General features: G+C 35.4%; 2 protein-coding genes across 5 annotated transcripts; one reads left to right on the forward strand and one right to left on the reverse strand.

Annotated features, from left to right (window-relative positions):
• The first annotated feature begins 5,199 nt into the window (after window positions 1–5,199).
• On the forward strand, window positions 5,200–5,877 carry LOC109152714 (methyltransferase-like protein 23). The gene has a single exon (XM_019300365.1). It carries the CDS (start codon window positions 5,200–5,202, stop codon window positions 5,875–5,877), a length of 678 nt encoding a protein of 225 aa, XP_019155910.1.
• An 842-nt stretch (window positions 5,878–6,719) lies between these two features.
• LOC109152922 (SUPPRESSOR OF ABI3-5) lies at window positions 6,720–15,167 on the reverse strand. 4 transcript variants are annotated; one of them, XM_019300613.1, is made up of 17 exons: window positions 14,860–15,166; window positions 13,308–13,440; window positions 13,067–13,107; window positions 12,538–12,747; window positions 11,993–12,419; window positions 11,812–11,883; window positions 11,620–11,712; window positions 11,462–11,541; window positions 10,717–10,867; window positions 10,504–10,588; window positions 10,334–10,425; window positions 10,182–10,250; window positions 9,555–9,734; window positions 9,111–9,297; window positions 8,007–8,939; window positions 7,530–7,714; window positions 6,720–7,155 (listed from the first exon to the last, which is right to left on the reverse strand). In XM_019300613.1, exons 2-17 carry the CDS (start codon window positions 13,353–13,355, stop codon window positions 6,976–6,978), a joined length of 3,033 nt encoding a protein of 1,010 aa, XP_019156158.1. In that variant the 5' UTR covers window positions 13,356–13,440; window positions 14,860–15,166; the 3' UTR covers window positions 6,720–6,975. The 4 variants fall into 4 exon arrangements, with proteins under 4 accessions (XP_019156158.1, XP_019156157.1, XP_019156155.1 ...); XM_019300612.1 differs by having other exon boundaries at window positions 10,717–10,870; window positions 14,860–15,165; XM_019300610.1 differs by having other exon boundaries at window positions 10,717–10,870; window positions 11,462–11,712; window positions 14,860–15,167.
• Between the last annotated feature and the right edge of the window lie 88 nt (window positions 15,168–15,255).

A 15,255-nucleotide genomic window follows, 5' to 3' on the forward strand; every position in this document is an offset into this window, starting at 1 on the left:
TTTATTTGTTTACTTTTATTATTCTACTTCATATTCATATTTTTGAGTAGTATCTTTTTAAGCCACGAACACACGACTGTGTTTTAAAAATAATAATAATAAATACAAAAAAAAGAAAAAGAAAAAAGAAAAAAAGAGTAGCTGTGTTGATTAGTTGCTTTCAATGCTACCAATACCTAACTAACATAAACCTTTGGTACATTAGTTAATACCTTTTAATCACGACCATTAATTTTAATTTATTTTTTTTGGAGAGAAATTCAATCTTACATCTAAATGTCATGAAATATTGCATATATGTATCATTATTACCCAGATTTGGTATTGTGTAGCTGTCATAGTTGGATTTGAGTAGTCAAATTATTTAAACTATAAATGTAAAGAATCTGAATTTAATGTCAATGTTGATTTTTATGCAAACCTCATAAAGTATGGGAAAACATAATTCAAAGTAGCCATACTTCGTTATTTATTTTGGTTGTTTGGAATTGAAATAATGTCACTCTACCCCCATATTATTAAGGGTGGTCCAACTTAATATATATTTATATAAAATTTAATTAAAAGGCATCTCGGATTTCAATGAAATATCATAAATCAAATATGTCACTTATTAAAAGCATAGCAACTAAATCTTATACACAAAAAAAAAAAAAAAAAAAAAGAAGAAGAAGAAGATTAAATTAACACCATAACTAATATTTATTTTTTAATCATTCAAACAAATTATGACAAAGATCACATTTATGTGAGATCGTCACACAGATTCTTATCCGTAAGACGAGTCGTATTGGGATGTCGATCAATGTAATAATGTAATACTTAGGTATGTTACTTATAAAGAAAAACATAATACTTTTGAGGGCAAATGAAAATAATACTTTTATATTTTGATGTAAAAGTATTATTTTTTCATCAAAAGTATTGTATTTTATCTTATAAGCAATGTTGGCAAGTGTTTGTTAGTTATAAATGAAAATATAAATCGTTTGATGAAAAATGTAATACTTTTACATCAAAATGTAAAAGTATTACATTTTCATTAAAAAGTATTATAGTTTCTCATATAAGTAATAAATATTTTGGCCATGTGTGGTAAGATAGTCAGCCTCTAGGCTAATTTTGCTTATTTGACTACTATTAATTGTTTGACTTGGGTAAAAAATCAATATTAGTGTTTGGTTAATTAGCTTTTTGTAACTTCAAAATGCTAAAATTCAAAAAGCTGCTCAAAACAATTTTTTCAATTAGCTTTTTTATCAAAGAAATTATACCAAACAGTTACAGTTAACAGCTAATTTACCAAACACATTTCTACAATTAACTAATGTTATATCCTCTAATTAACCAAATCAACTAACAACTAACAGTCATTTACCAAATAAAATTTTTATTCATAATTTAGTATTATATTTGATAGTATAAGTATTACATTTCATATTGCACAAAGCTCTTTCTTTCTTTTCTTGTTGGTTCATTACTTGATTGGTTTGATTTGAATATGAAGAAAGGCAAAGGGACAAAGCTAATAAGAACAAAGAAGAGTGGCAAAACACCAGAAAACCATATGGCGGCCTCGGATGCCTTTTCGTATAAACTACGGACTTGCAATTATAACATATTTATCACTTGCATTATTACTCCCCAATAAAGGGGGAATATTAAAGGCCACATTTAAAAAAAAAAATCTTATTAAATTTAAATTTTTGTCTAAAATTCAGGACAAAAAAAAATAAATAAAAAAGAAGTAGAGTAAATTAAGAAAATGAGAGATGGAGAGAAGGAGAGCACATAAAAAATACAGTAATATTTACATAATAATTAATGCATAGGTTAGAATATATATATATATATATATATATATATATATATATATATATATATATTCTTTTGTAATATAGTCAATATTTCTAAAAAAAAATGCATAGTTATGAGTGATACACAAACTTTATCTATTTTATCATATTATTTTTAAAAATAATATAATTTATTTAAGTCATGACAATTTCGTTACTAGTCCTATAAAATTGGTATTTTAATTTATTATTATATAATGTAAAGTTATGCACTATATAATACCTGATTGGGTATATGAAAAGTTGAAAGCTCGACGCCTCAACTAAACCATATTTAAAATAAGTATTTCTTTAGCTCGTGTAATCACACATGGACTACGTGTAATTAGATTAGGTAAAATCAAAGTAATAATGTTATGTAGCCAACTATATTATAGTTTTGTTAGTTGAATAATTGAAGCATGTGCTCTACCTCAACTAAAAATCTAAGTTGGTTCACAGATTATTGTTTTTGTTATTTAACATTATAAATTATTATTTTTTGGATATTTTTTAATTTTTCTCATGATTTTTTTTATTTTTAGTAAAGATATTTTTGTCTTTTTATTTTTTATTTTATTTCAATCGGTTTAATTGGTTTAGAATTTATGTCACCTCTGATTTTTAATAACCATAATTTTTAACCATTTTTAGTAAAGTCTTAAAAAAATTAAACTAGTTGAAATCGGAAAATTAACAAAAAAAAATGAAGCAACAAAAAATGTCATTACAAAAAGTAGGAAAAGTCATGAGAATGACTAAAAGTGTCTAAAAAACAATAGTCTGGGATGTTAAGAGACAAAATTGAAACTAAATTTAAAATTGTCACAAAAAACAAGGGACTTCAGGTGAAATTAACTCTAAAAGATAGCTAGTTATCGGACCAACTTAACTAGAATTATGAGTTAATACCCAAAATCGTCATTGACTATAGTGGTTTTTCTCAATTTCGTCTTAAACGACTTTGGTGACCTAATATCGTCACAGACTTTTGTGTTTCGCTCAATTTAGTCTCAGACTTTTGTGTTTTTCTCAATTTAGTCCCTCATTTGTTATTCTGTCCATTTGGTGTTAAATAAATAGACAATTCAGTAATTTTAATATTGACATCTCTTTACTCATAGACATGTAAACTGCGAAATCTTTTTTTTTTTTTTTTTTTTTTACGAATTACCCTCAGAATTACTCCTAAAACTGCGAATATAAAATTTGATTTGCAGGTCCGGGAGTAATTCTGGGTGTAATTCGTACAAGAAAGAGGAATTTCGCACTTCTCAAGTTGAAAGTAAAGAGAGATCAATATTAGCATTACTGAATTGTCCCTTTATTTAACACCAATTTGACGGAATAACAAATGAAGGACTAAATTGAGCGAAACACAAAAGTCTGGGACGATATTAGGTTACCAAAGTCGTTTAGGACGAAATTGAAAAAAACCACTATAGTCGAGGACGATTTTGGGTATTAACTCCTAGAATTATTGCATTTAACTATATTTTATTTTTAATAAGAAATATTTTTATGTATGATATTATAACAGAACCGTGAAATATCTAAAATGCCCCAGCAGCGATCCGATTAAACGGCTAACGTGCGTGCGAATTGCACGTGTTTGGCAGTGATTATTCCTTCACTTTCTTCCTACTTAACATCGTCACCTTGTCTGTTCGTATCAGTCTAGATCAAAGATGGTTATCATCATACTCAACTTATTTTATATGGTATATAAAATACTTTTTAATAAAAATGTTGTTTTTTTATGAATTTATTAAAAAAACATTATATTTTAATTTAAAATATTACACGTCTCACTTGTAAATCTTACGTACACTTTATTTATTTTATAAATTTTAAATTTAAAATTTTAATATTTGTTTAATTAAAAAATTTATAATGAGAGAAATCTGCAATCGCTACTTGAGGTTGTGCATTGGTACGAAGACTATGTGACTGATTCGATTAAAAGGGTAGTGGTAATAATTAAACTCATGACTTTGTAGTCCAAAAATCATGTTTAGAAGTTCACTCAGTCGCTCCTCTAGGCCATTAAACTTTTTTTATATTGTGGATTCGAGCCTATTTCAATTTGGTCCAAGTAATCCCTCCAAATTACTAATTTTCTTAGAAAATGGTCTAACTGTTTGATTTCATAAGCAATCTGGCCCAAGTTAATTTATGTGAAAAGTGAAAACTATCCTCTAAACCAGTTGAATGTTGTGCAATTTTCATCTAACATGGCCTAATATTAACTGAGTGATTTCCTAAGCAATCTACGGTATGATTCTTGTATTAGAAAGTCAAGAATTTGGTTCTTACTAATATATTTTTGATTGAATTCATTGCACAAAGTCTAGCTAATTATTTTGTAGACCCGAATTCAAAAATACACAATTTTACATACTGAATGTTTACAATTTACCTACTAAATGTTCACAATTCAAATTGTGAGCATTCATCATGTAAATTGTGTATTTTAGACACGGATCCATCTTGCAATGTGGACCTGAGTCCATGGTATATCTGTTGACAAAGTCTTCATAATATAATTTTACTTTAAATGTTTGATTTGAGGGCTATTACACATTAATTAACTGGCTTACTAGTAGCCACCGATTTCCATCTTCACAAACAAAAACAAAAAGCAAACGGGAAAATGCCAAATATGTCTTTGAACTTTATTCGAAATTCGAAAGTGCAATTAGGTCCCTGGACCTTCATAAAATACAATTAAACACTCAATCTTGTCAAAAATGAATCAAATAAGTCTGATTTACCAGTAACAAAATCGGTAAATTATGACTGTTGAACTTGACCACTGTTCACGATCGTTAAAATATTAAATTAATTGCCAGTGATCTTCTCTGGTCTTCTCCATCAGAGAAGAAACGACTGGTCGCCTTCTCCCGTGGTCGTATTCTCCATTGGAGAAGACAATTGGTCCGATCACCTTCTGCAGTGAAGAAGACAACCGGTCACGATCGCTGATTTTGTATTATATAAAATTTAAAGAGTCATCAAAATTTTTTAATTGTTAGAATTATCGTCGAAATTGTTGTCAAAATCTTAATGACCGATTATTTCATGTGAATTATTAGCTATTAAAATGATAAATTTAAGTGTGTAATTAATTTTTTTAAAGTTTAGAGACCTAACTGTACTTTTGAGTAAAATTGAACTGTTTTCTATTTTTTTCTCAAAAAAAAAAAAAAAAAAACGTGGCAAATGCACCCAATACAATCGCCCATTCCATTACAAAAAGGCTAAAAACTAGGGTCTATAATGTCGGAAATTCTGCCAATGTTTTAGGACTAGGGCATTCATGGCTTCATGCATAGTCAAAAAGCTTACATAGAAAGAACACGAAATGAGCATTAAAGAAATATATATATTCGGAAACAAGCTGGTGATATACGAGCTCGACGACGTCTGCGATTCGGTTTCCGGCCGAGCACTCACCGGCTCCTGGATATGGGACTCCGCATTGTTGCTTTCCAACTGGATCGCAACTCACCGGCAAACCTTCGAATTCGCCGGAAAAACCGTGCTCGAGCTCGGCGCGGGAACGGGGCTACCAGGCATGACGGCGGCGAGGCTCGGCGCGAAACGAGTCATCCTGACGGATATAGAGCCGTTGGTTCCCGGGCTGAGGAAGAGCGTGGAGGCAAACGGGTTGGGGGAGCGAGTTTGGGTGAGTCGGCTGGTTTGGGGGTGCGATGAGTTGCCGAGTCGACTCGTTGAGTCGGGAGAAGTGGACGCGGTGCTCATGTCGGATGTGTTATTCGACGCGGAGGAGATGGCGGGGCTGGCGAAGACACTGAAGGAGGTTTGTGGGGAAGGGACGAAAGTGTGGGCGGCGACGGAGGTGAGGGAATCGACGAGTGACTGCCTCGCCGAGTTGGAGGAGGAAGGATTCGGAATCGTTGAACTGCCGAGTCAACTCGGAGGAGAATCGCTCGACTGTTTTGATAACTTTGCAGTTTTTCAATTGATCCCGCCAAAACAAACACAGTTTGAAGATCACTCAGCACAAATGGAAGAATAGTAAGACAAAAAAAAAAAAAAAAAAAAAAAACCTATATTTTGATCCCACTATAGTGTAAACTATAATTGGGATCAACTCTTTCTTATACAAGACTAACATTTTTGACCATTTTCGTTATTATACAAATTGTAGTATCATTTTGATCATTCTCGTTATTATAGTAAAATTTTAATATGTACAAGTTGTAATTTGAATTATATGTAATTAGTTATTTTGATCATTCTCATTATTATACAAGTTGTAACCATTTTTATTATACAAATTATAATGCCATTTTGATAATTGTGATTATTCTTGTTAACTATTTTTTTTTTTTTTTTGAAGAATTCTTGTTAACTATTTTGATCATTCTTGTTATTATACAAGTTGTAACCCCAGTTATATGTGACTAGCCGTTTTGATCATTCTCATTATTATGCGTAAGCATATTTTACTCTTTTGTATACAAAATTTAGAGGATTACTTTGCTAAAAACTAAAGAGACCTACTATATTCTCACCTCAAGCGCCCTCACACCTCGACTTGACAATTTATGAAGGGATAAATTACAATGTTGTAAAAATCGCTAAGCGCTCTCTAGGCGCAATTTTTGCAACAGTGATAAATTATAGTGACTCAATTGACCAAAAGAGACTAGACTTTTGCTCATTGCGTACAATCTCACGAATAGGGGAAGGAGTTCTCAATCTCCTATAAAGTGTAAACCCCAAAGAGGAAAGGGAGGTTGTAAACCCCAATGAGAAAATGAGACCTTCAATCACCTAACAACTCTGAAGAGGAAAGGAGGTTCTCGATCACCTGTAAACCTCGAGCATTCTGGAATTCACTTGGAAGTAAAGATCTTTTACTTTAGAAAAATAAAACTCCATATAAAATAGAAATGGACAAGTATTAAACAAGGATGTTTACAATTCACAACCTTCAAATATGAGTGTTCATTGAGAGAAGACAATGGGTGGAAGGAACTCTGCAAAATGGAATTGCATTTTCCAGATAGAACTATCTATGGCACCAAAAGTGGGACTAGGAGAAACAGAATAGAACACCTAAAATCGTACTCTGCAGCAACCTAAGCGAGCCGAGTCTACCAACTAAAAGCTACGACATTTCTCGGAACCTGGCAATCGCCTTCTTCTGTATAAGAGTTCTGTAGCTATCACCCGCTTGAACTTCAAGGCTTGGATCCACCTTCTTTGGCTGGCTTCCAAGTCCCGCTCTACTGTCCATGGACTGCGCTTGGACCGGCTCTACCATCCCGCTTCCATCCTTTCCCAATCCCTGGACATCAGATCAACAAACAAACCAAAACAACGGTATGCCAAATCAAATGTCAGTTCTTTCGTGGCAAAAAGACCCCCCAGTTGGAGCTTATTGGAAATGCGACTTCCCTAAAAGCCTCGAGACTCTATGGAGCTTCTTGAAAATTATTAGCTTTTGGCTATATTGGTCTTAAAAATACAACCCTCCCAAAAACATTGGAACGTATTGGTTTATAAAATATTTAATCATGTATAGAACTGGGAACAAGGTATGAGAAAACAGAAGATAGGGCAGGGATTATATATTAATATATGTATATAATATCTTTTCTTTTTTTGGATAAGTAACATATCTAAATAGTATCTAGGGAAGTGGAGAGTAAGGAATGATACCAAGCCCTCTTGCCAGCCCATATTTCTGAGCATACGGTTCCCAACGTTACTCTCATCAATAGCTCGATCAGATGTAATAATCTCATAGCTCTGAGAATTTGCATCTCCAGGAACACGTCCACCCCCAACTCCTGGTGGGAAAGGTGTTGGATCAAAGACACCCCTTTTCAATGTGGAGTCCCGATCTTCATTTCCCAGAACAACAAAACAAATTCTTGCACAAGTCAATACAGATATAAAATAGAATAGAATACATCAACCACCATTGGAATCTTCTTCTCAAAATAATCCCCACTAAGCGTGGTGTGGGCCTAAGGACATGATTTTAACTATCAAAAGAACTATATCCTGTCATAACTACAGAAGCAACCAGTGTAAGACCAGGAAAGCCTAGGCTGCAACAAATGGAATTCCGAAAATAAAAGTTCAGCAACGAATACAAGTGACATTAGTCCAAAACATTCACTAAAATCTTACTTGAATCTCCATGATCAGGCAAATTGTCTCCGAATGATGAAGAACCATACAAACTCCTTCGCTCAGCAGCACGATCTCGATAGGTAATATTTGAAGGCTGTTCCTTGTCAGGAAAAGGTTGCGATGGCATCTCAGAAAACCTTCTTTTACCACCTCCAGCAGCCACAGGTGGTGTATAGGAGCTCATTGCAGATGTATCTGTTCGAGGGGGCATTGCACTTGTTGAGACATCTGAATTGATCAATAAAGATGAACCTGTGGCAAATGAAACAGTATTTGAAGTAGAACTTCCTAATGATCCACCGGAGTACAAGGTATCCTTTTTCACCACTCCAAGACCAGAGCCTCTGATGACACCCTTCAGTGTTACCCCAGAACTGTTGGTCACAGCCCTATCCTGGGATTCAATCCCCATTGATTGGACAGTTGTCCCTGCCGCAAATCCAGCAGTAGTTGCAGTCTCCCTAGTAGTCACAGAATCAGTTCTTAATTTGGTTTTTGCAGCTGGTCCTACTGAGTTAGATCTATCTTCAGCTACTGTCTGACTCTCATCAAGAGCAACGCGTGGTGCTTGACCTTCGTGACTTCTTTGCTTCCACATTGATAATACATTACTCATCTTCTTTTTGTTGGCAAGGATGCTGCTTTTTGCAATTTTTATTTCTTTTGACTTCTCTTTCTCCTTCTTCTCTGCAGCTATTGCTGCAGTGGCTGCAGCTTGGATGGCATCTGGTAATGAGGCAGCCTTGTCAGTTGATGTCATAGTAGCAGGTGCAGATATAACAACCTTTCTTGCATTGGATCCATCAGCAGACTTGGCATTTTCACTTTGTTTCTGAGCTGTTTTGTCATTCTGATCACCGCAGGGAACATATTGTAGAGTCTGGTGATCATATGAATACCAAACCCCACTGTTACCATCATAGTATAAACCTGCAAAGATTGAAGCAGTGTATCATCAGATTTTGTTTATAGAATATAAATGTTTCAAAAGTATTTCTAAATACATTTCACAACTGCAATATCAGAGCAATATATACTACACTTTTGTGCAAACTACAAAGATGTTGAATGAGCAGCTTTGAATATAATAAAAAGACAAACCTGTATTTCCGTCATAGTAGAACCCAGAAGCAGCATCATAATAATAGCCAGAGGCTTCGTCCCACACAAACCCAGATTGTGGAGCAGAAGCATCATTTTGATGTGCAACTTCACCCTGCTCTTGTGCAACAGTGGATTGCTTTTCATCTGGATTGTATTCCTTTGGTGCCCATCCAACAGCATCATACTAAAAACATTAAGGCAGGATAGTTAAACAAAAACATCGACTCTGATATGTTTATGCATAATCAACATTTTTTTTAATTGAGGATACTCTTAATTGTCATCAAAGAAACAGTATGATACAGAGTAGAAGGCTTCACTAACAGCATTTTCACAACTAGATAAAGAAATCATAACCAAGTGTGCCACTCCTATTGAATCCTCCTTTCTTCTTTGCTTAAAAATTTAACCAAGTAAATGGGAGCAACTATACGTCTATACCTGTTGAGCAAAAGCTGCAGCTTCAATGGCAGCAGCAGCAAGGCTACTAGCTTGAGAAGCTCCAGGTCCCCCAGATCCTGGACCAAGGATACTTTTTGCATATGCAACTCTAAGGATCTGTCCATTCCTCTCTAAAGTTGTTCCATTAGTTGCTTCAAGAGCTTTCGTAGCGTCCTCAGCCTGGGTACAAAGAGATGTATCATAAGATAATTTTCTTAATTCTAAATAAAACATTGATACATTCCTCTAAAGCAAATATTTATGTCTAACTTCTCTGTGGAAATGATCTTTGAATCATTCACCAAATGGTAAGGATGATATCTAAACAGGATATATACTTCCAGACATGCTCAATCCCAAAATCAACAATGCACACACAATTCACAACACCAGGCACCTATCCCCATATGAGACAATAAGGGTTATAACATAATAACATTCAGAATAACACATTTCTTACAATTAAATATAGACGTCCTTTGCAGTGAAAGAATAATATGTTTGAACATTATTGATTACTATTATTCCCAGTGTCCTAAAACAAACTGTGCAAACAGTCCTTTTCTTTTGGGAGGGATAAGTATGTTCAAACAGTCAATTGGAACAAATAGTCAATGCCAAACATACCGAATAGAAGTGCACAAATGCAAACCCCCTTGAAACATGGGTAAACTTGTCCCTGACAAGTCGAAGATCCTGCAAGTATAACACAGGATCAAATTTGAACACCAGAAAATAGACACTAACGAAAAAAACTAGTGGTAGAAATCATGTTATACCTTGATAGGAGCATGTTTAGAAAATTCATAGCGAAGCATTTCTTCATCAGCATTTTCATCCAATCCACGGACAACCAAAACATGGGTAGGGCCTGACAGAATATCAACACACATTATTGTACCGGTTATGATAATGGTAAGCTATGTTTAACCGGCCGAGTCTAGCAAACCTGCTTCTCCTCTCTTTGCAAGAGATGTAGGGTTTGATGTTGCCATATCAGCTGGAGGAGCATCATCTGTCCGTGGCTCATTACACTGGTTCCAGAAAAAAATTTGTTATACAGTGCAAGCCATGCAACATAACATGATAACAGACTAAAAAGAATATGAACAGAGATGAAAGATGTTGTTAGGGGAAAAAAAAAAAAAAGATCAGATGGAACCTGAAAACAGGATGTTCGCCGTGCAAAATTTACACATCCACAAATTGTACACATCCAATCAGATGGAACTGTCATTCTTCTGTGGCTACCTTGACTAGATCTCGATGCACTCTCTACACCAAGAGGTCCATTGGGCCCTCCAGTTGGTTTGCTACTGTAACAAGTAGCATCTTGTTTATCATTTTTGAATTGTATAGATTTTCAAAACTCAGGATAATAAAGGAACTAAATTGGAATAGAAATAATACACATAATAGAATTTCATACTGGTGAATAAATTTTCATTCATCAACACCAATAAATAGGCCAGAATCCACATGAGTTGCATGGTGAATCAGAGAGAAAAGCTAAAGCAACTAATATTCAAGGAAACAAGACAAGAAAACATCAGTATTGCCCAAATTAGCCTTGCAAGCAAGCATCAGTATTGCTAAAGCAACTAATTTCAAGGAATCAAGACAAGAAAACATCAGTATTGCCCAAATTAGCCTTGCAAGCAAGCAGGGAGGAGAAATACATCTTCAGTCCCAAACACAAATGGTTCAGAAAAGGTGACAGGGCAAGTTAATTGACACCAAAACTAAGTTTTTTAGAATCAAATCCTATACAACAGCAGGAACCCGCAACAATCGGTAAAACATAAAAAAAATTAGAAACGAAGATATTCCATATCTTAAACAAATAGGATGGATCGTGAAGAAACTACACAGTTTTACAATCCAAACAAAATAAAGGCCTGAATTACCTGTACTCAAAGAAAAGCTTCCTACCATCAACAAGAAGGCCATCATCCCCAAGCTTATCCATCATTGCTTGAGCGGCATCCTGTAATAGGAAAATTAAGATCCACCTCTCTATGCTATATAAAGAAAACACAATTGAAAAGCTATCTACAATCAATACCACAGAAGGAAAATCAATAAAAGCAAAACCACGGGAGACACCAGAATTTCGCTCTTTGATCACACGAACATGGCGCAGCGGTCCCCATTCAGCCTAATAAAAACAAAAAAACAAGTCACATGCATCCAAAATAGTGTTCCGTTTCATTTTTGCATTTGACAATTGACGAGAGACAGAGAGAGAGAGGAGTACAAGGATCTGATATAGATCTTCTTCAGTTGTCTTTTGAGAAAGGCCCTTAACAACGACAGTAGCAGAAGGAGCCTACAAGGAAATAGCATACCTAATCAGTACCAGACAGACACACATACACACAAGAAAGTTAACAGATAATGTCTACAAAGAAAAACTTAAAATAAATTATGAAACATACCACAGAGTAGCTGTCATGGTGTCGTCTGTCATCATGGTCCCTACGCCTTTCACTTCTATCATATCGGATATCATCATAACTGTCCTCTCTATGACTACGGCTATGACTTCGACTTCGAGGAGACCTTGACCTCAGGCGATCATCACGATCGCGAGACCGTGAACGGGAACGCTCATGCCTTGTATATGGACTGTGATCTCTTTCCCGGCTTGAGGCTCTCCTATCATGCTCACGATCACGGGAATCACGCCGTCTCCAGTTACTGTCTCTCCTACTGCCTCTGTCATAGTCAGAATCATAACTGTGTCTACCATAATCATAGTCCCTTTCATGGCTATCTTCCCTGCTTTGATGAGAAACGCGATGGCGATAATCATAATGCTCATAAGCATAATCATCTCTGTCACGTCCTCCATACCTGGTGGGCCTGCCAAATCCAAGATCATGGTTGTTGTCAAACTGTGATGACCACCCTGAATACACTAATCTCGTGATACTTATCAGCTTCAAGAAAAGAATCTGTTTAATGATATAAATCAACATACATCTTCTCATTCCTCCTGGAATCCCTATCCAGTGGATATTCTTCTTCATAACTTCTTCTCCTTGTTGGAGCCCACAATCCAACTGGTGGTGGTGGATGTGGGTACTGCTCCCTCTCCAGAATATCACGGTGAAACCCACTCCTAGGGTAAATATTGTCTCTTGAAAACCGTTCATCAACAAATCTCCTATCATCATAAGAACCACCAACCCTACCAAAAGAAAATGAGGCAAAGGCGAATAGAGGAAGAGCAAAGAACAAGATAGAATGCAAAGAGCAAGACAATTGAAGAGCCCCAAATAGATGCCTGCCCAAGAAATTATGCTAGCAGCAAAGGACTAACATCATTAAAATAACATTCCAATGCATTCCTTCATGTAACATAACTAAAATGAAGATGTCAACTAAAAGGAAATCATTATAAAAACAAGACTCTGGTCCTTCATGTGAATTAAGAAATAAAATTATACCAATTAAAAGGAAATCAGTTGTTGAAATGAAAGAATCCTTTTAAACATCTGTTCACTCACCGGAAGTCATGCTCATGGACTCCACCATAACCCTCCAAAGCCTGTGGATTCAAGACAATAAGCTATGTCAGCAATTAATTATCATGGTACAAGGTAGGGAAATCCATTCCACATCCTCACTGTCCCAAGGCTTTCTTTCAATGTTCTTTAAGGAAGAGATGTCTGAAAATGGGACAGTCTCATGAGCCTAGTTTCTTGTTTATCATCCCATATATGTGATTAAGAAGGAAACCACAATTACGCTGTTATTTTCCCATCCTTGCTGAGGGCAATATCGACCAGGATCCATTTCTTGCAAGAAGACTGGTGCTACCCCTACAAAGTTGTGCACGATCTTTCAGAAGATTCAGGAGCAAGATGACTGAAAACCTTTCCTGTAATGGATGCACAAACAGATAGAGTCATGCCATCAATGAACCGAGAAACAATCTCCATCAATTGGCCTCCCCTTTAATGGACTCCTCAAAATCAAATCTTCGAACGATAATTCTCTTGATCATAATAAACAAAGAAGTTTCTTCAAGTAGTAATCATCACATAACAAAACACTAAGTATCATCTGCAGCTGAAGAGGTTAATTAATCTTAGCCATCCCAGATTGGCACAAAATTGAATTGTTTGGATTATTGAGCCAAAAATGCACCACATGTATGGGCAAAGGCAGGGACGATGCGTAAATATTGCATATGAAGTAGAAACCCATATGTTTTATTGATGGCTTATAGGCATTATTGCATTAGATACATGTCTTTAAACTAGACACTGATGTTTTTTACTAAAACACATGCTACACTATGCTAGTACATATTTTGTCAATCATCAGCAAGCAGAACCAATACAAGGCACCTTTTAAACATAAATTGAGCAGAAAGAAAAAAAAAAAAAAAAAAGGAATTTTTTATGTTATCAATGATTTTATAGACATGTACAGCATGCCTAGAGGGTATCATATATACACCATCCAATTCAATTCAAATTTCCAGTCTGAGCTAAAATTGAACCAAAATGTTTTCAGCCTCAGCTAAAGTGAGACCCAATGCTCCATAAGTTGATGGAGATTCAGTTGGCCGAGACATTAGCAAAAGATTTTATTTTATTTTTTTAAATTCTAAAAGCTTAGAACAAGACACTTTGAAAGCCAAGGCCACTACACTGTTGGTGACATGGTACCATTTTCAGCCATAAAAACCCATTATTCTACAAACATTTTTCCTGAGTCAGGTGATTCTGCTTCCACTAGAAAAGGAAGGTGTTACTACTCACTCTATCCATCCCATCCCTTTTCTTATACTTTGTGACACGAAGACCTTCAACCTTCATACACATGCCCTACAAATGGATGCCACCTTCCTCGTGTACCAAATGCCAAAACTTGACTCTACAAACTTAAAGCAAAATCATATCTCCTGAACCCAATTACCAATCCACAACATTACACATTTCTCACCTATCCCCACCTGAAGATATTTACTTGACTGCATTTTCACAACCCCTCAAACACAAAAAATTGACAGTCTTATTCACTATATTATGGATGAAAAACAAGTGCTCCCTGACATAACCACTAGTACAGGCAGACAAATGAAAATGAAACACAATTCCAAATGCTGATCAAAGAAAACAACAATCACAATTCACCGCAATTAGTTAATAAAAATAAACCATTTTCCCCAAAACCATGCGGCGATTCCCATTACGACATCTTTACATAAACGCCCAGACGAAAAGCAAAAACTATTTTTTTAAAAAAATGGAGGGGAACAAAAAAATAAAAACTGATGCTGTAACCTTACAATTAAACCGCTGCAGAATCGAGGAAACAGCTCCGATTGTGATTCCCGGAGCTCCACCCGGATCGATTCTACAAATCAAATCAAATCCAAATACGACGAATAGCTTGACCGATTACAGGCTGAAGGTCTTCTACGAAGCATAAATTGAAGGCAGAGAGGTGGGGGTGGGAAATCTGAATAAACAAACCCTAAGACACTGTTATTTGTTATTGTAATCAATCCAAGGTGGAGCAGGATTACTGTTTGGACTTGTGAAAGATAAAGCTGGGCTCACGTGGACAACGTTTGGGGAGACTTTGTTTGCTATTCTCGTTTGGGTTTGGGTGGTGATGGGATTAAATCTTATCCACGACAAGAATAGCGGCAAACATCCAATAGTTATCCATGGACCCGGGT

This window comes from Ipomoea nil, unplaced genomic scaffold (genome assembly GCF_001879475.1).
Source record: "Ipomoea nil cultivar Tokyo-kokei standard unplaced genomic scaffold, Asagao_1.1 scaffold2480, whole genome shotgun sequence".
Lineage (NCBI taxonomy): Eukaryota > Viridiplantae > Streptophyta > Magnoliopsida > Solanales > Convolvulaceae > Ipomoea > Ipomoea nil.